At 46.4% G+C, this 21,594-nt stretch overlaps 1 protein-coding gene across 5 annotated transcripts in view; it reads right to left on the bottom strand.

Annotated features, from left to right (window-relative positions):
• Nucleotides 1-21,594, bottom strand: part of SUCLA2 (succinate-CoA ligase ADP-forming subunit beta) — a 131,607-nt gene that overhangs the window by 37,501 nt on the left and 72,512 nt on the right. For 3 of the 5 annotated variants that reach the window (XM_085887957.1, XM_085887955.1, XM_085887958.1), the window contains one exon: nucleotides 19,502-19,590. In XM_085887957.1, the coding sequence (XP_085744083.1) occupies nucleotides 19,502-19,590 (89 nt within the window). Of the gene's footprint in view, nucleotides 1-5,185; nucleotides 5,289-13,825; nucleotides 13,977-14,121; nucleotides 14,204-19,501; nucleotides 19,591-21,594 lie in introns of all 5 variants that reach the window. The other 2 variants (XR_015059969.1, XM_085887956.1) reach the window with 2 other exon arrangements.

Genomic DNA, 21,594 nt, shown 5'->3' with positions numbered 1-21,594 from the left:
CCAGTATGACAGACCAGAGCCTCGTCCTGGTGGAGGAGTTGCTCTCTTCATCAAAGACTATATTCCTCACTCTCCATGCACTGCCCTCACTCCCCCACACCCCCAGGAATAGCTCTGGCTACGGCTTCCCTCCACTCCCACCTCATGTTTATATGTGTACTGTACCATCCATCTAACAATGATGACTCCATTTACACCTCACTATCCGAAAACATGGACCATCTTCTATCTTCTCATCCGAACCCTCTCTTCCTCATATGTGGTGACTTCAACTGTCATCATGCCAGTTGGCTCGGTGTGGGTAACTCTCTCACCTGTCATGGCACTTCAGCAAAAGACTTCTGCGACTAATTGGGACTGACTCAATCGGTCAACTTCCCAACCCGGATCTCAACCAATGGAACTCTATCTATTCTGGGTGTGATTTTGACAAATTTCCCTGAAAATATCAGCTGTTCTTCCTTCGCTCCAATCGGTTCTTCTGACCACGTCCTTGTCAAAGTGGACATCTATCTGGCTGTTATTGGAGAACCACCTCAGTGCAGTCGAGTCTGGCATTTAAATCAGGCTGACTGGCAGGGTCTCCAAGCAGCCATCAAACTTCTGGACTGGTCTCTCATGGCTACTTCCTCCAACATAAACTCGTCCTGGGAATTATTTCAAATAACTTGCTCTCCCTCATGCACAGATTTATCCACTCTCATCTTCAGTTGTCCTACCCTTCCTCCCACCCATGGTTCATTGAAGCTTGTGGAGAGGCAGTTGTCCTGAAACAACTTGCCTTTGCCTCGTGGAAAGCAAACCCAACTGAGGGCAATCTCAGTTCCTTCCACAAAGCTCGGAACAAGTGTGCATCTACCGTCAGGAGAGCCAGAAAACATCTTTCGAATCTCAAGTCTAAACTCTCAAACCTCTCTCACTCCTCCAAATCCTGGTGGCATCTCATCAAATGTGTTTCTGGTGTATGTTCCCCCTCCATTCCCTCCCTTACCTGAAATGGTCAAACTGCTGATACTGCACGTGAATAGGCTGAATGCCTAAACTCAGTGTTTGCATCAAAATCTTGAGTCCGAAACCCATCGCTTTCTAGACCCACCTTACCCAGTGGCACCCAACTGTCCCTGGACTCTGTTACCTTTTCTCCTGACAAGGTGGAGAGCTTGCTGTCAAACCTCGACTCAGATTCTGCAACCGGTTCAGATGGCATCAACCCTCATGTCCCAAAAACCTGCTCTTGCTCACCCTCTCTCTGTTCTATTCACCCTCTCATTTGCTCAAGGTCATCTGCCATCTGCTTGGAAATAAGAAAACATTACCGCTCCACATAAAAAAGATGCAAAAACAGATCCCTGCAACGATGGAATAATCAACCTTCTCCTAATCATCAGCAAGGTTATGGAATCCATTATCGCTTCAGACATTAAATCCTTCCTCTTCTCCAATGGCTTGATTTCCGATCATCAATTTGGTTTCAGACAAGGCCACTCTACCCTAGATATGTTGCTTCTGTTCTCCCAACAATGGATGGAGGTCCTTAATGTCAGACATGAAATCAAAGCCATATCCCCAGACATATCACATGCTTTTGATACAGTCTGACACCCTGCCCTACTCACCAAACTCTCTTCCTATGGTATCCAAGGCCATCTCCACTCATGGCTCACAGACTTCCTCTCCATTCACAGCCAAGATGTGGCCATAAATGGGGTTCTCTCATCCCCTCTTCCTGTCCAGGCTGGAGTTCCTCAAGGCAGTGTTCTAGGCCCTGGTTTTCATCAATGATCTCTCTGACTCTGGAAAATCCTCTTTATCTCTTTGCTGATGACTCCACCCTCTGCTTTACCATACGTCATCCCTCAGACTGGCAAGCAGCAGCTTCTTCGCTCTCTACAGATATGGATAAAATCACAATCACAAACTGGTCCAACATGTAGAACGTGTCTTTCAATCCTGACAAATGTCACACTCTCACTATGTCTCTCCGAAAGGACTGTTTGGACCCACCCCCCAACCCCCCATTTACTTTCTCAACAATCCTCTGGAAGAAGTCCTTTCCTTCAAGCTTTGGGGTCTCACTATCTGCTATGATCTTTCCTGGGAAAGCCACATTTCCAGCCTCGCCTCCAAAGCCAGTCGCCGACTGGGAATCCTCCGTCGTGCAAAGTCCTTCCTCGGCCCTCCTGAGCTCCTGACCACTTACAAAGCTTTTGTCCGTAGCCTGATGGAGTACTGCTCTACCCTCTGGGCTGGTGCTCCTGCCTCTCACCTTTCTTGGCTTCACACTGTGAAAACCAAGGTATTTAGGATAATGGATATATCCCACCGTGAGGCTGTCTTTGGGCCTCTCACTCTCACTGCAGGCAGGTCGGTGGTCTTTCTGTCTTCTACCGTCTCCTCTCCGGTCTCACCACCCCCCCCCCCCCGCTCTGTCTGCGAAATGTCCCCCCCCCCCATATTTCCGTAGGGCGCTCGAGGTCCGCCAGCAACCCACTTCTGGTAAAACTACCAAAATCACGAATCACTGCTCACCTTCACTCTTTCATTCCTCTTTCCCACCTTTGGAATAAACTCCCACACACTCTTCAATCCCATTCTTCCCTCCAAGCCTTCAAAACAGCTGTTCATCACCACCTCTTATCTTCCCCATCCAAAACCATGATCTTTTCCACCTCCGTTAATCCACTCCAAACCCACCTCCTTCAAATTCCCTGCTTTCCTTCCTGAAAGTATCTGTATCATCCATCTTGTATACCCCGTGTTCCCCTCCCCATCCCTCTCCGTTCCACAGAGCTCCTCATGTCTCTGTTCCCCAATGTTTTGTCCTTCCCTCTCCCATCCCTTTTGTCTCCTGCCCCCCTTGTGCGTTTGGTGTTTGCTCTCATACAAGCCTCCCCAATGTATACAAACAAACAACAACAAAAAAAAAACTCTCCCATCTCCCTCTCTTTCCCACCCCAATCCCGCTCTCTCCCACCCCAATCCCTCTCACTCCCAATCTTATCCCCCTCACTCCCACCCCTATTCTCTCACACCCACAACCACCCCTCTCACACCCACAACCACCCCTCTCACACCCACCCCTATCCCTCTCACTCCTATCCCTATCCCTAATACTCACCCCCCTCCCCCAAGCAAACAGTGCAACAAGAGCAAATTAGAGCAAATTAGAGCAAACATGCGTATGTCTCGGCTATCCTGCTGTGATGTTGACAAAACGTTTTTTTTCTACTTGTCTCCGCCGAAGTGACTGCAGAACATCATGGGGCCATCACAGGCGAGTAGCCCCTGAACATTGTTCATATCAAGTCGATCGATATACAGTATTCGGTGACGGTGCGAATATTGTAGAGCGCTTGCCAAGTGGCTTAAGCAAGCCAACGAAACAGTTGATAAGGAATTGCTCGCTTGCCAAGGGATTAGCAATCACCGAACCGTCATATTAAACACACACCTCCAGGAGATGCCAAAAATATCAAATGTCTGAATTGGACAAATGAACACTCTTTTTAGCAGTCAGAACTGCTTCTAAGTTCAATTCTGGAGCTTAAATTTTGTAATTTGGCTTAGTTTAAGAGATTCTTGAGGTGATGGCATGTGCGCAAATGAAATTAAGCCACGAATGCTGACATCTCCGGGCGTTTATAAGCATTGCAATGTCTTCTTCTTTTGGCTGCTCCCGTTAGGGGTCGCCACAGCGGATCATCCGTTATGATCCGCATACCGATTTGGCACAGGTTTTACGCCGGATGCCCTTCCTGACGCAACCCTGGTCGCCTCTTATGACACAGGGATATGGCACACCTATTCCAACCGGGGTATACACCGGCCCAGTACACTGGTACTCACTTCGCCGACCTCGGAAGGATGACAGGCTGAGTCAACCCCCTGGTGTATTAATTCAGTGGCCCAATGGGGCTTGAACTCAGGACCTTTTAGATCCCAAGCCGCTGCCCTAACCACTGTGCCAACACCAGGCTTAAGCGTTGCAATGTATCCAGGAGATTAATAGGTATGATGATCAGGCATTTGATAATGAGTGAGGACAGTGAAAAAAAAAAAACTTTATCGTTAAGAAATTGTTGCGGCTCGTTTGAAATCAGTGCTTGGTTAAGCAGGCCAAAAAACATGGCGGCTTCACACCCCAGAGAGGTCACCCAAGATGTGTCTTGAGACCCCATCAAGAGTGAGGTGGCCGAGGATGCGCCTGATAAAGGACATAATTAAATAAAGGCGTTAATTATGTTCAAAAGGGGTGTTTTAATTAACTCAAACACCCAATTTTCACTCATGCACTTCCATGGAATTCCCTGAGTAAGCATGCAAATTTTCAGGCTGCTTGGTTGATGATTTTGGACGGACACACACACACACACACACACACACACACACACACACACACACACACACACACACACACACACACACACACACACACACACACACACACACACACACACACACACACACACCTGTGCAGATATATTAGCTTCTTCTTCTTTCGGCTGCTCCCGTTAGGGGTCGCCACAGCGGATCATCCATATGATCCGCATAGTGATTTGGCACATGTTTTATGCCAGATGCCCTTCCTGACAACCCTGGTCGCCTCTTACGACATAGGGATATGGTACACCTATTTTAACCGGGGTATACACCGGCCCAGTATACTGGTACTCATTTCGCCGACCTCTGAAGGATGACAGGCTGAGTCAAGCCCCTGGTGTATTAATTCAGTGGCCCAACGGGGCTTGAACTCAGGACCTTTTGGATCCCAAGCCGCTGCCCTAACCACTGCGCCAACACACCAGGCGCAGATATATATTAGCAATAAGGATAATTCGCTTTTAATCTACCGTGACAAAAAAAAATTTAACACTGATGTACCTTTTGATAATTATGAATAACATTAAAATGTCAGTGTAGTATCACTATGATGCTTTATTCGCATCCATGTTTTCATCAAAATAAGCACAATCGATGATTAAAGGGGCAAAGAAATGAGGATCATCGATTCTTAAACATCAGGAAACAATGACTACTATGACTATTACTAATACTACAACTGCCCTAATGATTCTCATCTTGTGGGAAGGCTGAGGAACGTTTTTGGCCCAGGTCTTTCACGAACAGCCAAAAGGTGAATTGCGCACTAATCTGTCGCTTGTTCAGGGTGCTAGCGATAACTCACCTACTCTTCATGAAAGACGCTGAAGGGTCTTTAACATCCATCATCAACTCTCTCGTTTAACGTCCATCCGATAGACGGTGCGGGCACACATCAAAGTATTGCCCTGCATGGGAAACACCAGGGTGACAGGTCGAGATTCAAACCCATGCAAGACAGCTTAAAGGTGAGTGCACATACCTCTACCTCTAAGCTGTCAGCCCAAAGAAACATTAAACCTTATCGGGAAAAAAAGAAGTTGCAACAAATCATGAAAAATGTACATGTGGTTGGTTGGAAAAGCAAAAATGGAATTCGCACAATCCACAATGAAAGACTTCAGTATGGTCCACAGTGAAAGGCTTGGGTATTGGTCCACAGTTATGCCATGAATGGGTTTTTCATCACATTCCAAAGCCGATAAGCAAGGAAATACGAGTTAAAGGTAAAGGTGTGTGGTGAAGAGATCGTTCAATAACTAAGATACATTACATCAATGCTATTCTGGTGGGTGCATCGTAGAGTTTGAGACATAAAACGCATTAAACTCGATCCATACTCTTAAATATATTTCCTCGAGCACAACCCATTGTGCCAGGAGATCAAAAAGACATTTTGGCCAATTTTGCCAAACAGAATGATTAAAACAAGACAAATACAATTTATACAACAGCCCTCCCTTCCCTCATCCCAAACCACCAACACATTCCCATCCTTCAGCACACATTTCACACCAAAGTCACTGCCTTCATAAAGTGTAAAGGGCAATTAGAAAACCAATATCATGGCAGATTTACAAAAACACATTTATCCAACAGATACAAATGGATTTTCCACGAGTGAAAAATAGCGCATCCAATGTTCCACCTAACACATTCCGCAAAAGTTGACAAAAATCGTGCCTTGCGCTCCACAGGTACAAGCCAATGGCCGTGCCTTGCGCTCCACAGGTACAAGCCAATGGCCGTGCCTTGCGCTCCACAGGTACAAGCCAATGGCCGTGCCTTGCGCTCCACAGGTACAAGCCAATGGCCGTGCCTTGCGCTCCACAGGTACAAGCCAATGGCCGTGCCTTGCGCTCCACAGGTACAAGCCAATGGCCGTGCCTTGCGCTCCACAGGTACAAGCCAATGGCCGTGCCTTGCGCTCCACAGGTACAAGCCAATGGCCGTGCCTTGCGCTCCACAGGTACAAGCCAATGGCCGTGCCTTGCGCTCCACAGGTACAAGCCAATGGCCGTGCCTTGCGCTCCACAGGTACAAGCCAATGGCCGTGCCTTGCGCTCCACAGGTACAAGCCAATGGCCGTGCCTTGCGCTCCACAGGTACAAGCCAATGGCCGTGCCTTGCGCTCCACAGGTACAAGCCAATGGCCGTGCCTTGCGCTCCACAGGTACAAGCCAATGGCCGTGCCTTGCGCTCCACAGGTACAAGCCAATGGCCGTGCCTTGCGCTCCACAGGTACAAGCCAATGGCCGTGCCTTGCGCTCCACAGGTACAAGCCAATGGCCGTGCCTTGCGCTCCACAGGTACAAGCCAATGGCCGTGCCTTGCGCTCCACAGGTACAAGCCAATGGCCGTGCCTTGCGCTCCACAGGTACAAGCCAATGGCCGTGCCTTGCGCTCCACAGGTACAAGCCAATGGCCGTGCCTTGCGCTCCACAGGTACAAGCCAATGGCCGTGCCTTGCGCTCCACAGGTACAAGCCAATGGCCGTGCCTTGCGCTCCACAGGTACAAGCCAATGGCCGTGCCTTGCGCTCCACAGGTACAAGCCAATGGCCGTGCCTTGCGCCCCACAGGTACAAGCCAATGGCCGTGCCTTGCGCTCCACAGGTACAAGCCAATGGCCGTGCCTTGCGCTCCACAGGTACAAGCCAATGGCCGTGCCTTGCGCTCCACAGGTACAAGCCAATGGCCGTGCCTTGCGCTCCACAGGTACAAGCCAATGGCCGTGCCTTGCGCTCCACAGGTACAAGCCAATGGCCGTGCCTTGCGCTCCACAGGTACAAGCCAATGGCCGTGCCTTGCGCTCCACAGGTACAAGCCAATGGCCGTGCCTTGCGCTCCCACAGGTACAAGCCAATGGCCGTGCCTTGCGCTCCACAGGTACAAGCCAATGGCCGTGCCTTGCGCTCCACAGGTACAAGCCAATGGCCGTGCCTTGCGCTCCACAGGTACAAGCCAATGGCCGTGCCTTGCGCTCCACAGGTACAAGCCAATGGCCGTGCCTTGCGCTCCACAGGTACAAGCCAATGGCCGTGCCTTGCGCTCCACAGGTACAAGCCAATGGCCGTGCCTTGCGCTCCACAGGTACAAGCCAATGGCCGTGCCTTGCGCTCCACAGGTACAAGCCAATGGCCGTGCCTTGCGCTCCACAGGTACAAGCCAATGGCCGTGCCTTGCGCTCCACAGGTACAAGCCAATGGCCGTGCCTTGCGCTCCACAGGTACAAGCCAATGGCCGTGCCTTGCGCTCCACAGGTACAAGCCAATGGCCGTGCCTTGCGCTCCACAGGTACAAGCCAATGGCCGTGCCTTGCGCTCCACAGGTACAAGCCAATGGCCGTGCCTTGCGCTCCACAGGTACAAGCCAATGGCCGTGCCTTGCGCTCCACAGGTACAAGCCAATGGCCGTGCCTTGCGCTCCACAGGTACAAGCCAATGGCCGTGCCTTGCGCTCCACAGGTACAAGCCAATGGCCGTGCCTTGCGCTCCATAGGTACAAGCCAATGGCAGAGATGCCAACTTTTGGAAATCAGAATTAGGGAGGATTTTCAACCGACACCAAATAATGTGCGCAAAGCGCACATCTCGAGCGCGGAGTGCTCGACCCTTGCGGCGGGGTCCAGGGCCCGCCTTAGGGCCCTGGAAGCTCTGGGGTTCCAGACGCTCTCTCGTGCCCTCTGAGCCCTATTTTGGAGCATTTAACATGTTAAGAATTCCCACTTTTTGAACAAAAAAAGGGGAAAATTGTGCACTTTTTAATGTTACATGTATGTTAATATTAGTAAGTTAGAGGACAATCAAAGATTAACAAAAAGCACAAAAGAAGCAATATTTTTCTTACCTTACTGGCTGGTACTACTGCTGCTTGCTTTTTCCATGGCAGCTTTGCTGAGTGACAGCTGTGTGGCTCTTTTAGCCCTTCTGATTATGTCTTTGCTGTATTCTCTCTGGTAGCAAGGGGTGTTATGAGCTAGTTTTTCAATTAAGAGAGCTTCCAGGGTTTTGACACTCAAATTGGGACGAAATTCAGTATGATTCTTCCGTACAAGACTGAGTGCCCGCTCACATGATGCGTTCAATGAGGAATGACCAAGATTCCCTTCATCACTTTGCTCAAATTAGGATACTTCTTGGCACCAGTGCAGGGATCTGTGAGCTGTGAAATCCGATGCCACTGCTCATCCACTCTCACTGTCTCAGTAGCAATTGTAGCTATGGAGGCGTCTGCCTGGTAGTGAGCGAATTCACTCTCAAGACTGTCTATGTCACTATCACCGCCACTGAACAGACAGGGGAATTTCTTGATCCACACAGTCAAACCCCACTTCTTGGTGTAGCTTAACATCCAGCACCTGAGCATGCTTGGCTAATTCATCATCTAGCGGCCAGGTTTTGAAGATATAATTGCAGGCTTTCACATAATATGAGCGAACTGCACTGAAGAAACCTTGGATGTCTGACTCACTCAGAGTGAAGGTGGATTTCTTGAGACTCCTTTGTTCCCTTATATACAGTTTGGCATCGTTCCCAATCATGAGGTCCTCATCATTCTTCTGATGATTTCTGTCAGAGAAGGGTACATTTACCAGAGCAACCGATGACACCGATGGTTTCAAAAACCGCACGAAGATATCTTTCAGAAGACCATTCAATTCTCCGTGCAGGAGATGAATACAGGGTTCGTCTCTTTGGAGCAGAAGATTCCCCTTCTCAAAAAGCTTGTTAGCATATCGAAGGAAGAAACGATAGAGTTTTGTTTATGGAGACAAGAACATCCTGTTGACACGTTTTTCTCTAGATTCCTGCACAGTGTTTGAGGAAGATGCGCTTTTAGTTGTAGAACTCGTAGTACACTTAGCCGCAGGGCGATCACACTTGCGTTTACTGCCAGCAGAAGAGGTCAGACTCGTAGTACCAGATCCAATTTTACGTTTGGAGGAGAGAGCTTGAGGTAGGTGCAGCCAAGGAAGAAGACCTCTGATTCGAAGGTTTTGCTGAGCTTCTATCAAGTGATTTGGCAAAAGCAGAACTTAACTTCGGTCCTCCCTTGCCTGCAGATGGGACTATCACAGTCTTTCTCGACTCTGAAGGGATCTGCTTTGTAGATGAACGTGATGAAGGGCCGGTGATGCTACCTGCTCTCAGCATTGGTTTTGGTGCTGTCCCTGCTGTCTTCTTCGCAGCAGATACTGCAGTGGTAGTGGTGAATGCTGCTCCACTAGTGCTTGATCCTGCAGTGCCAGTACTGGCAGTAGATACAGTGCCGTCCTTCTTGCTCGTTGTTAGAGTCTTGGCTACAGTTGGTTGCATTTTTCTTCGTACTTCTTCTTTGAAGAAGAGGCGAAGTGGCTCCCACTGTTCAATCAGCCTGTCTAGGCACTGACCAAGGGACAGCCACCTTGTTGCGACATGCTTCAGAATCTTGTGTGTTGGGGCATCACAGAGTTCTTGCAGTGCTTTCACTCCTTTGACGCGTTTACTACTTTTGTCCAAGTAGTAGTAAATATCGATGAAAAAGTCATCTAATTCAATGGGGAAGGCCTGAGCCGCCTTCTGGTCAGACATTGTGCATCATATGGCAAGGGCATCCCATGATGTAGCACTCTCTGATTTTGTTTGTGGATATAAGCAGCGACTACCTTTGTGCTTGCCCACCATGACAGAGGCATTATCAGCACAAAAGGAAACACAATTTCCCCACGGAATTTTCCTGTCACTGAACTCATGATCAAGCAGTTTGAAAATGTTTTCTCCAGTGGAATCTTGTTTGCACGCAGGCAAACTTAGCAAACCTTGCTTCACAATCCCAGCACTGTTGTCATAGTACGAAATCAGGACAGGATATAGCTGGGCCTCACCACTGTCATTGCTACCGTCTGTAGCTAGGCTAAATGGAGCCAGCCTAGCAATATCGGCAATAGATGAAGCAGTAACATTTGACAACTCACCAATTACACTGGTCAACAACAAATTTGTTGTCTGCATTTTTTAAGCTGATTTAGGACGAATCTGATGCGCTGAATCCAAAACTCACATTAGTTTTGTTCAATCAGGTCAAGTTTTTGAGATATGGCCACATGTCGTTTTTTACATTTTTGTTCACATGTACGCATGTGTGGAGCATTTTAGAAGAAGTTGGTGGGGGTAAAATGTCATGTCAAATAATTGTTTTAATTGGAAATAATTATTTTAATGACAAGAAGTATTCAGGTACGATAGTTCTAGGTGATTATGTCGAAAAGGGATCAGTTTGAAGTCATAAAACCTCAAAATCTTCCAAAAATTGGTGAGGCAAAGCATAAAGTTCGTGGATCAAAACTAAAGTTAATGGGGCAGATTTTTGTAATAATGTGATACAAAAAAGTTGTATTTCTTGAAATAACGAACTCTGAAGAATGTACAATACCTACATGCGCCTAATTCTATGACATGCGCTTCTGCTCAAGCTTGGAGTGCCACAGTACGAACCCAAAGATTGAGACTGTTCATTGACAGCAGCAAGCGTTTATCACTGAAATGTGTTCTGCTACACAACGGCAACCAGTTTGCCTCTGTACCCATCGCCACTCGACTACACTGAAGGAGAAGTATGAAGCGGTGAAGTACGTGCTGGAGAAAATTGGTTATGATCAGCATAAGTGGTTTATTTGTGTTGACCTGAAGATGGTGAACTTTTTTGTTGGGACAACAGTCTGGCTTCACCAAGTACCCATGTTTTCTGTGCATGTGGGATAGTAGGGACCGTGCTCAGCATTACACGAAGAAGGACTGGCCTGTGCGGGAGGAATTGGTGCCATGCAAAGAAAGGAACGTCATCAACGACCCTCTGGTGGACAGAGACAGAATACTCTTCCCACCGCTGCACATCAAGCTCGGCTTTATCAAGCAGTTCACCAAGGCTCTGGACAAAGATGGTGACTGCTTCACTTACTTGTGCCAGGCTTTTCCAGGATTGACCATGGAGAAGTTGAAAGTTGGCATCTTTGATGGTTCTCAGATCCGTCAGCTCATCAGAGATCCAGAGTTCAAAAACTCAATGAACGAAGTGGAACTGGAAGCGTGGAAGACATTTGTTTTGGTAGTGAAGAACTTTCTTGGCAACAATAAGGCCAGAAACTACGCAGAACTTGTCAACAACATGCTGACTGCTTTCAGAAACCTGGGCTGCAACATGAGCATCAAGATGCACTACCTATTTTCACATATGAACCGGTTTCCTGAGAACCTGGGTTCAATGAGTGACGAGCAGGGGGAGAGATTCCATCAGGACATGAAGGAGATGGAGACCAGTTATCAGGGTCGCGGGGACGCAGTCATGATGGCTGACTACTGTTGGAATCTGAAGAGAGACCTCCCTGCCGCTGAACATTCCAGGAGTTCGAAGAAACGGAAGTTCAAGCCCTGAAGTTTGAACAGTGGTGACGCAACATGCAATTTACTTGTACTTACCTTTATCAATGCCCACCATTCAGATGACAGTAATCGATGTTTCTATCATGTAATCAATAGATGTTGTTGGCAAAACATTTTTTTTTTCTTAAAAACATGTTTAGGATGATATGTGTTGACAAAAATCAGCTGATAATGCCACAAAAATGTAATTGATTTTGTCACAAGATCTGATTTTTTCAAATCAACTTAGCACAAAAACCTGACCTGATGGAGAGAAACGGATGCCATTTCCTGATTCAGCAGTGCCAGAATACCCTAATTCACTTGTAGAAATCTAGACAACATTCAGAAAGTAAAAAATTGTTGACCAGTGTTCTTTTTTCTTCTTTGTTCTTGTTCTTTTTTTTTTTTTCTTTTTTTTTTTTTTTTTTCTTGCTTTTTGTTCTTGTTTTTTTTTTTTTTATTTTTTTTATTTTTTTGTTCTTGCACATCTTGCACATCTTGCAAGTTTTTGTTCTGCACATCCATACTTTGAAGCAACTTTTGAATCTGGAAACATCTTTTGAAATAGAGGTCCAGCATGATCTGAGACTGATATGGGCAAGTTATGTCCCACAATAAATCCACGAAAGAGAAGTTCCGCCGGGTAACATCCTCTTCCTCGCTTGTCCCTTGTTTGGTGAAATAATTCAGAAGTGTACCGGTACTCGTGCTCGAAGATCTCTCCTTTGCAATGTCTGTGTGCCGTTTTGCTTCCAACGTGCTTCCGAATATCATCGCGACCTCCGTGCTCAACTGAAATATCAACGCTGCATACTGTACAATACGCATGATGAATTCCTCTTTCAGTCTTTCGAATACACGGGTATTGGAGAATGTATTCGGTCTTGTACTTCTGAGACCATTTCTTGGTCTTCGTAAGCTTCTTTCTGCCATTTCGTAATCAACATCGAGGGCTTGAAGCATCGGTAACTGAAGTCGATGTTCCACAGCTGCAGCGCGACTCGTAGAACTCTAGCGGCTGTTAAATTAAACACCGCACGGTGGTCGCGACCGCCGGGCTGGTACGGGGCCCAGCTGCATACAGTGAGCGTATCGCATGCATATACACTGTGCATACATACCGCATGCACTGTATTGCACACATACCGCATGCATATACACTGTGCATACATACCGCATGCACTGTATTGCACACATACCGCATGCACTAAATCTCAGTGCATGATCGCATAAGCGAGATCCAGACCCAATGTTTCGCTGCTCCTCATTTGAATTTGCAATTTTTTACGTACAATTTGGAAGCAGCGAACGTTATGGAGTTACCACATGCTATACGTAGCAGACGATGCTTTTCATTCAATTCTCATACTAGTACATTCTGATTAGTGAACAGTGCAAAAATATCAAAATTCCGGGAGGATAAGGATAGTGATCGTAAGGGCGGGAGTTTGGGTGAATTTTCGGAAGCCTCCCGATGAAATCGGGAGGGTTGGCATTGCTGCAATGGCCGTGTCTTGCGCTCCACCGGTACAAGCCAATGGCCGTGTCTTGCGCTCCACCGGTACAAGCCAATGGCCGTGCCTTGCACTCCACCAGTACAAGCCAATGGTCGTGTCTTGTACTCCACCAGTACAAGCCAATGGTCGTGTCTTGTACTCCACCAGTACAAGCCAATGGCCGTGCTTCAACATCTACCCAATGTAAATGGCCCAATTCAGTAGCACTTCAAAACAGTGCAACAAGATAGAGTGCTGCAACGACACTTTTTCAACATATGGTGTCACAAATCACAAGGATGCCCTTCTCTACCCATCCGACCAGTGCCAAGGTTGGGCTGACTCCAGAAAGAGTGACAGTTTTCGGCAGAATCACAAAGACGGAGGGAATATGCAAGTGACAAGCCGTGTGTGAAGCACTTACAGGTGGTGGACAAAAAATGTAAACGCCAATGTAAAGTCACTAATAAGGCATTGGGCCACCAGGATCTGGAATTCTGCAGAAGGATGCGGAACCATTCTTCCATGAGAAAGTTAATCAACTCACCTGTTTGATGGAGGTGGAAAACGCCGTCTCAGGCATCGTTCCATAATATCCCATAAAGACTCGATTGGGTTCAGATCTGGTGACTACAAAGGCCATGACATATGGATAACATGTGTCATGCTCATCAAACCATTGGGTGACCACACGTGCTCTGTGGATGAGGGCATTGGGGGGGGGGGTTCTCCTCTTTCAGCCATGCTTGCCATAATTATGGGCAACCAGACTTGTGCATCATTTTTATACATGACCCAAAGCATGCTGTGATGTTATTTGCTTAACTAACACATGGGCCACACCTGTGTGGAAGCCGTGGCTTGGTGTCCCTCATTTACCCAGATGTTTCCATTTTTGTCCGCAACTTGTACAACACCATGAGCCCTGTCCATAAGCACATTACACAATAATGCCTTTGGCTCAATTAATCTGTCTTGACACAACATGTGCACATAAAATAAGCCAAAATATATTTTGTATTCAGCCCCAACTACCAATTTCTACCACCTGTATCACAAACTCTGAGATTGCATCAATTCATGGTGTGTGGCCTCTCGCTGCCTTCGCCCCAACCGCAGTCCCTTCGATAACATTTCACTTTATAATGACTGAGCACAAGAAGCCAGACAAGTGCCAAACACATTGTTCGGTTCATGCTCTCAACTCATTTTCCTCCGAAATGAGTTTGGCAGACTTGTCCACACCGCCTTGCCAAATCAATAGGACTCCGTCTGCCGGAAAATAAACCTGCACAGGCATAAAAAGTACCACGTCAAAATCTAGGCCGATGGTTTCCACCACTTCCAAATGTCTTGGAAGGAAACGATACTTGATACCAAAAGATCGACACTTCTCCGATACCACAGCAATCCCATCTGCATACATATCCGGTGGGTTTTGGATGCTTGAGGCTTTTATCACATGTCAGAATTTCAGTCTATGTTTGGTTTCTGCAATCGCAAGGTTTCTGTAATCCTAGAGAATAATTTGTGGCTTCGCTAACACACTGTACACAAGCATTTGCATTATCCCAGAATTTATGGTTCCTGAAAAAGAATGAAAGGCTGCTCAAGAAACCCTTCCAAATCGCATTGCCTTTCACTTTTTCTTTCTTTTTTAAAAGTCAACAGGAAAGACTATAGATTTGCATTTAATACAAACATTACATTACTCTTCACTCTCTGCTCCACTGGATGCAGGTGTCCATCAAGGTTGTGCCATTTGATTGACAGCAATTTAATTTGCACACATTGTTTTGTCTACCCTTCTGGAAAACCTTTACCAGCTCACGCCACTCTAATGAACAATCCAACACCGACTGCACAATAAATATTCTGCTGCTTCCCTGGGTGCAGGCTTGATAAAACCAAAACTTGGGCATCATTGTGGAACAGGGCCTCCAATTCAGGCAACTCTCAAGTGCTCACACCGACAAGAAGTAATGACAGCTTTCCAATATCCTTTCATGGTCTCCTCAGTCCTACCATCTCAATCTCTCATTCAAACTAGATTGCCAAGTTAACATATCCTCCAAAATTGGACAATCAACATATAATGTTACAATTCTCACGACCTGAACTGAAAGTGTTCCTGCAAATTCATGTTCAAATCACTTCTCCCATAGAATCTGCATTAATGTCTATACAAGAGCCAGGTCAATTCAATAAACTGGCCACACAGGAGGTCAAAGTCAGTTTAGGAATGACTCGGTATGATTCGACACCAAAATGAGTGTGGCCAGGGGGTGGGGGGGGAGGGGGGGATGACTCAGATTATCATCACTACCCAGTAAAATTTTCATCTGTGCACTACTTTCAGAGCACAAAGTACCGTCAAACTGGAAAGTTCACAGAAACCTCAGTCAAGTCACCCAACAGTTATGCAGACGCTCATGGGGATGGTCATCTTGTCGTCATTACCAGGAGCCGATTTTCAACAGCATGAAACGAGCAATCTAGAATGAAACGAGCAATCAACTAATTTTGATCCACACAGTTCAAAACAGGCTTCAAATGCCAGTGGTATGAGGTCCAGAAGACCACTCGACATCCCTCTAACACGGCACCATCAACAGCATCACATGCAATGGACTACACAACATCAAAAATGGAGTTGTTGTAAAATGTTCATTCAACTGATGCATCCAGATTCTACACTTCCATGGGGGAGGTGGTCAAGTCTGACAATGAGGTGGAAAGCAATTTTGACAATTGTGCAATAAAGCAGCACAAATGGCTGGGTTGGGGCAGTCTGATGACATGGGGCAGTATTCAAGGTTGCCAAAGAGTTTGCCAATCTTGTCATCATTCAGTAGTGTGCTGTGACTGGTGCCAACTACAGGGTTGATATCATTATTAATGTCATCATCCCTCTGGCCCAACAGCAAGCTCCCAACTTCAGCTTTATGGATTACATCTGTCCACATCATAGATATCATTAATGCTGCACTTCAGGACCGTATCACTCGCATGGACTGGCCTGCACAATCTCAGACTTGAATCCCATTGAGCATATAATACTTGGATCATCTAAGGGAGGTGTGTTTGTGGTCGCAAAGTCTGTCCACATGCTCTTTATCAACTCGAAGTTGCCTTGGTCTCGAATGAACAGCACAACATCCCACAGTGAGAGCTGGACCATCTAATCTGGTCAATGAGAAAACGTACACAAGCTTGATTTATGATCAATGGTGGTAACATGTTATGAAATCCATTTCTACCAATGGAAACTTGGCTGTGATAATTTGTAGACTGGCATCGTTGGCATTTGCACACACATCTGTGTCTGTGATCATCAGACAGCAATGTTATTCCACATAAGATGACTGGTTTCCTGCAATGACATGTTTATTTATGGAATATACAGATCAATGTACTACTCCTCTTAGAATATGAAGATGTTTGAATTTTCCAAAAAAGGAAGACAAGCTTCAAAACCTTGGTTGCTTCATTTTTTAAGGAGGATAAAGTAAACATCCTTTATAAACATTCCTCAGCTAAGCCGAGTGTTGGCTTAACGGTTAGGGTGGCTAGCTTAAGATCTAAGGGTTTGAGTTGAAGCCCTTGTTATGCCAGTGAAGTGACACCAGGTGGGTTGACTCAGACTGTCATCCTTGAGTACTTGAGGTCGGCAAAATGAGTACCAGCTTACTGGTAACAGGGGCATTGCATCAATGGCACAGCTGCACCCCCAGAAAATGATGCAGCCAAGAAGCCACAGGCTGTATATGAATAAATAAATAAATAAATTCCTCAGCTCAATGACACACGCTTGGCAACAGCACCTCGTTGAGGACACAAGATGGTTGAAGAAGGCTTAAGGGATGTCATTAAAGATCTGCACCTAAGCCTGCTGCAGTTTAGCCAATGTTGCCGGTTGATTTTGAAGACTGCACAATAGTCATTGTATTTCATCCCACACATGTTCTATGGGAGAAAGATCAGGCGAAACAGCTGGCTGGGGAAGTGTGGTAATATTATTTTTGTGCGATTAAGTGGAAATCGGTGACCGCTTGTGCGGCGTGAGGGCACGCATTGTCCTGTTGAAGTATGACGTGACGTCTATGAACCTGCAGGAACGGGAGGACGTGAGGACGGAGAACTTCATAACGGTACCGAATACCTGTCAAATTGACGCAACGACCTCCAGCTGGGTTCTGTGATGTGCGATGATGCCTCCCCATACCATCACGCCACCACCACTGAACGACGAACGTTATGCAACACATGTGCCAGCGTAATGTTCCCCATCCCATCGATAAACACGACAATGGCTATCACGACTGTCATGATGGAACCTCGACTTATCTGTAAAGAGGATAGCAGACCAATCTTGTCTCCTGCACCTTAGAAGTTGTGTACACCGAGCTCGGTGCACATGTCGATGATATGGCAATAAATATATAAATAAATAAAAATGTTATGCTCGCGTAACCGATTCATTCCTAACCATTCTGGCACTGATTTGTTGCAAGACAGGGATGCTGCGAACTGTCAAACTTGCTGTCTGGAACCGATTCCTAAGGTGTACCAACCGGATATGCTTATCCTACCAACGTCATGTCACACGTCACCCAGAAGGTGGACAGTCTCTGATGTTGCCAGTTTATTGACAACATCTCTAGAGTGACTGTATAGTGTTCCGATTGACGTGAAAATGCCGAGCCACAAAGTTTTGTGGCATTCCTGTGTCAAGCATGCCAATATCATGTAGACGTTCATTTTTCGGAAAGGTGTGGCATCACGTTGACAACAGTTAGACATCAATGAATGTTCTTCACAGCTGGGATGGTTCACTGAATCGTGATGCTTTGCAATTTGCTCAAGACCAAGTGTGGCACTGTCACCTGACTCAGTGGACTTGCATGGCAATTTGTGCGTGCAGTGCACACTATGCATTTGCAAGTTTGGATATTCAAGGGTAAACTGCAGAACATGTCAAGACACAAGTTAACTGACCATTATGTTGCTGGGGTACATGTCAGTATCATTTTGTGTATTTTTTTTAATGGTGTACAGGAACCTTTTTCCATTTGTATATTTAATCTTGTAACCCATTCCTTGTTACCCTCACACACTACATACTCAATTGCAGTGCTGTATTTAAACTCTTTTATTTCCTTTGTGGAATGGCCTTCCTGTATCTTCTTTTCATGCTCTTCCCTTCATTTCTTCAGGATATTGGTTGATCATCACCTCACACCATCTCCCATACACACCTGTTATACCTTGTATTTTCTTTTGCCTTTTTTGATGTACCATACTTTTTACAGAGCATTGGCGCTGCTGGAGCAGTTTCCTGGCAATGGTTTTACTGGGTGGTTTGCCATTGTCTTTCCAGCATTGTTTGTCAATGCTCTATCTATTTAAATGCTGAGTGTTAAGCAAGGAAGGAGCATGTACCATTTTGTTAAATAAAGTCTTTGGTTTGACTCGGTCGGGGTTTGAACTACTGACCTCCCAGACTCGGAGAGAGTGGAAGAGCTAACTATTACGCCACCAAGTCTGGTTCTAATTTCATTAGCCCCCCACCTCCCTCGATTACAATGAGTCACTGAAATTATATCATTAAAATGCCGTATACCTAAGTTGTGGTTTCCACCCCTATTTATGATCACCGAGAAAGGTATTCTTAAGGTATTTTGGAGTTGAGATTTCCAAGACAACGTAGTGCTGCATCTTCACTGTGCAGTTCCATACCTCGCCAATGTATTGTGCTATAAATGCTAGGGTGTGTATAATTTCAACAGCAGCAATGTAAAAATGGCAATAAAAACAACTTTATACCACTCAAAGCGATGGATCGACTTGGAGCAATGAAAGAACATCAGGAGGTTGAAGCCTGTTTTTGCAGGAAAAGTTAACCATCTCCATCTCCATAATGCTTGCAAATATTTGAATTTGGTATATAAAAGAGTTTATGTATCAAATTACTTCCTGTAGATTAAAATAAAAACGTTTTACTCAACCAATTGCGAATTACGATTAAAACTGTCCGTGTACTCATCTGTCTCTTTTTTCCCTACTTGCCTGGTCTCATTCGAACCACCCTGACTGCTAACCTTCTCTCTGTTGTAAAGTTTGGCTCTTCCATAGACATCAACCAGAAAAGAAAGGAAGAAAGTACAAGAAATAAAAAGTCGTTACTTTTCAGGTACCAAGGTGGAGAGAGCAGAAGTCTTACCATTTTTGCGGCTTCGTCTAGGTCATCACAAGCGAGGATCTTGAGGCTACTTGCTGCAATCAGAGCTTTGGCATTGTCCACTTCTGTGCCTATGAGGAAGGCAATGCAAACAGACAAACCACTTAAAGTGAGGCAACCATTACACTCAAGGCTGAAAGGACCAAAAGCAGTCAAATCAAAAAAAAGGGGGGGGGGTTGAGAAAAAAAAATGGACAGCAAGTAGAATGATGGTGGGGAGAGGGCCATTCATGATATGTATCACAGTACTGAATTCCAAGGTCAAGAAGCAGTTGCTTCGAGATACCAAGCCTAGACGCTGCAGTGTTCTTTTGGCAGAAATGTTTAGAGAGTCTTCTTCTTCTCCTCTTCACTTTATAATGGGTGAGGTCCGATACTCCTCCACCTCCCTCTGTCCTCAGCCAACTCCGTCCACTCTCAATCCACCCCTACCTTATGGATATCCCTCCTCACACAATCCTACCATCTCAACCATCATCTACCTCTTTTCCTCCTATCTTGCTCTCTCAACCTATCCGCTCTCTTTACCATTATCTCTTCCCCCATCCACACCAAGTATCCAGCCGATATCATCTGGCATTTCACCAATCTCCATGTCAAGCTCATCTGCACACCGACCTCCTCCTTCGATCCACCCTCTTGACTCCCAAAATCCTCCTGACCCAGTTGTTCTCATAAACTGGCAGCCTCTGTTGTTGTCTCTCTGTCAGTGCCACCGTTTCCAGACTGTAAAGGTAGGCCGATGTTACACATGACATCAGAACCTTCCCTTTCCATTTTCTTGATATCTTTCCACCATTACTCCCTTCACCCTGCTCCATGCATTCACACCCACGTGAATCCTCCTCCGTGTCTCTGCCTTGGACTTATCATCTTCAATCACTGTTCCAGATAGTCAAACTGATTTCCCTACCTGATCTCTTTCCTCTGTAACCTGATACTTGTTTGTTTTCTCTGCTGCCCAACACACGCCACCTGTCTTCTCCATACTCATCTTCAACCCATGCTTCCGAAATGCCTCCTTTCACTCCCCCAGTACTTCCTGCATCTCCCACCCACTCTCCACCACAACAGCCAGATCATCTGCATACATCCTCCCCATACTACCCCTCAAGCTCACCTTCCTGCTTACCAGCTACACCACCATGATAAACATGAGTGGGCCGAGAGCGCTTCCCTGCCTCAAAACTATGTTCACGCTGAACTCCACAGATGCCCAAGACCATCCAAAACTCTTCCCTTCAATCCCTTGTGCATCCCTTCCACCAACCTGACTTCTGCTTCCGGCATTCCCATCCCCATCTCAGTGTCGCCATCACCATCTCTCGGGACAGTGTCAGAGGCCTTCTCCAGGTCCCCAAATCCCAATGCCATCCCACCTTGCACCCCCAACCTCTTCTCCATCAGCTGCCTCAGTGCGAACATCCCATCCTTCGCCCCCCCCCCCTCCTACCCTTTCTAAGCCCCTGCTGCTCTTCTCCGATCTCCATCTCCACACTCTTCCTTATCCTCCTGTCCAGAATCCACTCCAGCACCTTCATTACATGACTGAGGAGCGTAATGTCCCTGTACTTTCCCGGATCTTGAACATCGCCCTTCCCCTTCCATAAATTGGCACAATTAACCCTGTCCTCTACTCCTCTGGAATTGAACCCTCTCTCATAAATATATTCAACAGCCTCTTCGTCCAACTGACTCAGACTTCTCCCACTGCAATCGTCATCTCTGTGCACACCTCATCAATGCCTGGCGCTCTTCCTTTCTTCAATGCCGTCCACACATCCTCCTCTGTGATCTCTACCAACTCCACTTTCCCCTCTGCATAACACGGTAGCTCCAGCTCGTCACTGCCTCCTTTCCGGTTCAACAGCTCTCTCAAATATCCTTCCCACTCCAGTACTGCTCCACTCTCTGTCACCAGCCTCCCACCACCATCCTTAATCACCGCCCGCCCCTTCATATCCTGACAATCCTCATCCCTGTCACGAACCAATTTGTACATCAACTTCCTCCCACTTGTTGTGCATCACCTCTTGCATATCATTTCTCACCTTATTCACAGCTCTCCTTGCTGC

The sequence above is a fragment of the Eptatretus burgeri genome, chromosome 7 (genome assembly GCF_056783735.1).
Source record: "Eptatretus burgeri isolate ZD-2024b chromosome 7, Ebu_testis_v1, whole genome shotgun sequence".
NCBI lineage: Eukaryota > Metazoa > Chordata > Myxini > Myxiniformes > Myxinidae > Eptatretus > Eptatretus burgeri.
Note: the sequence above shows the minus strand (reverse complement) of the source record. Positions and strands in the feature narration are given on the sequence as shown.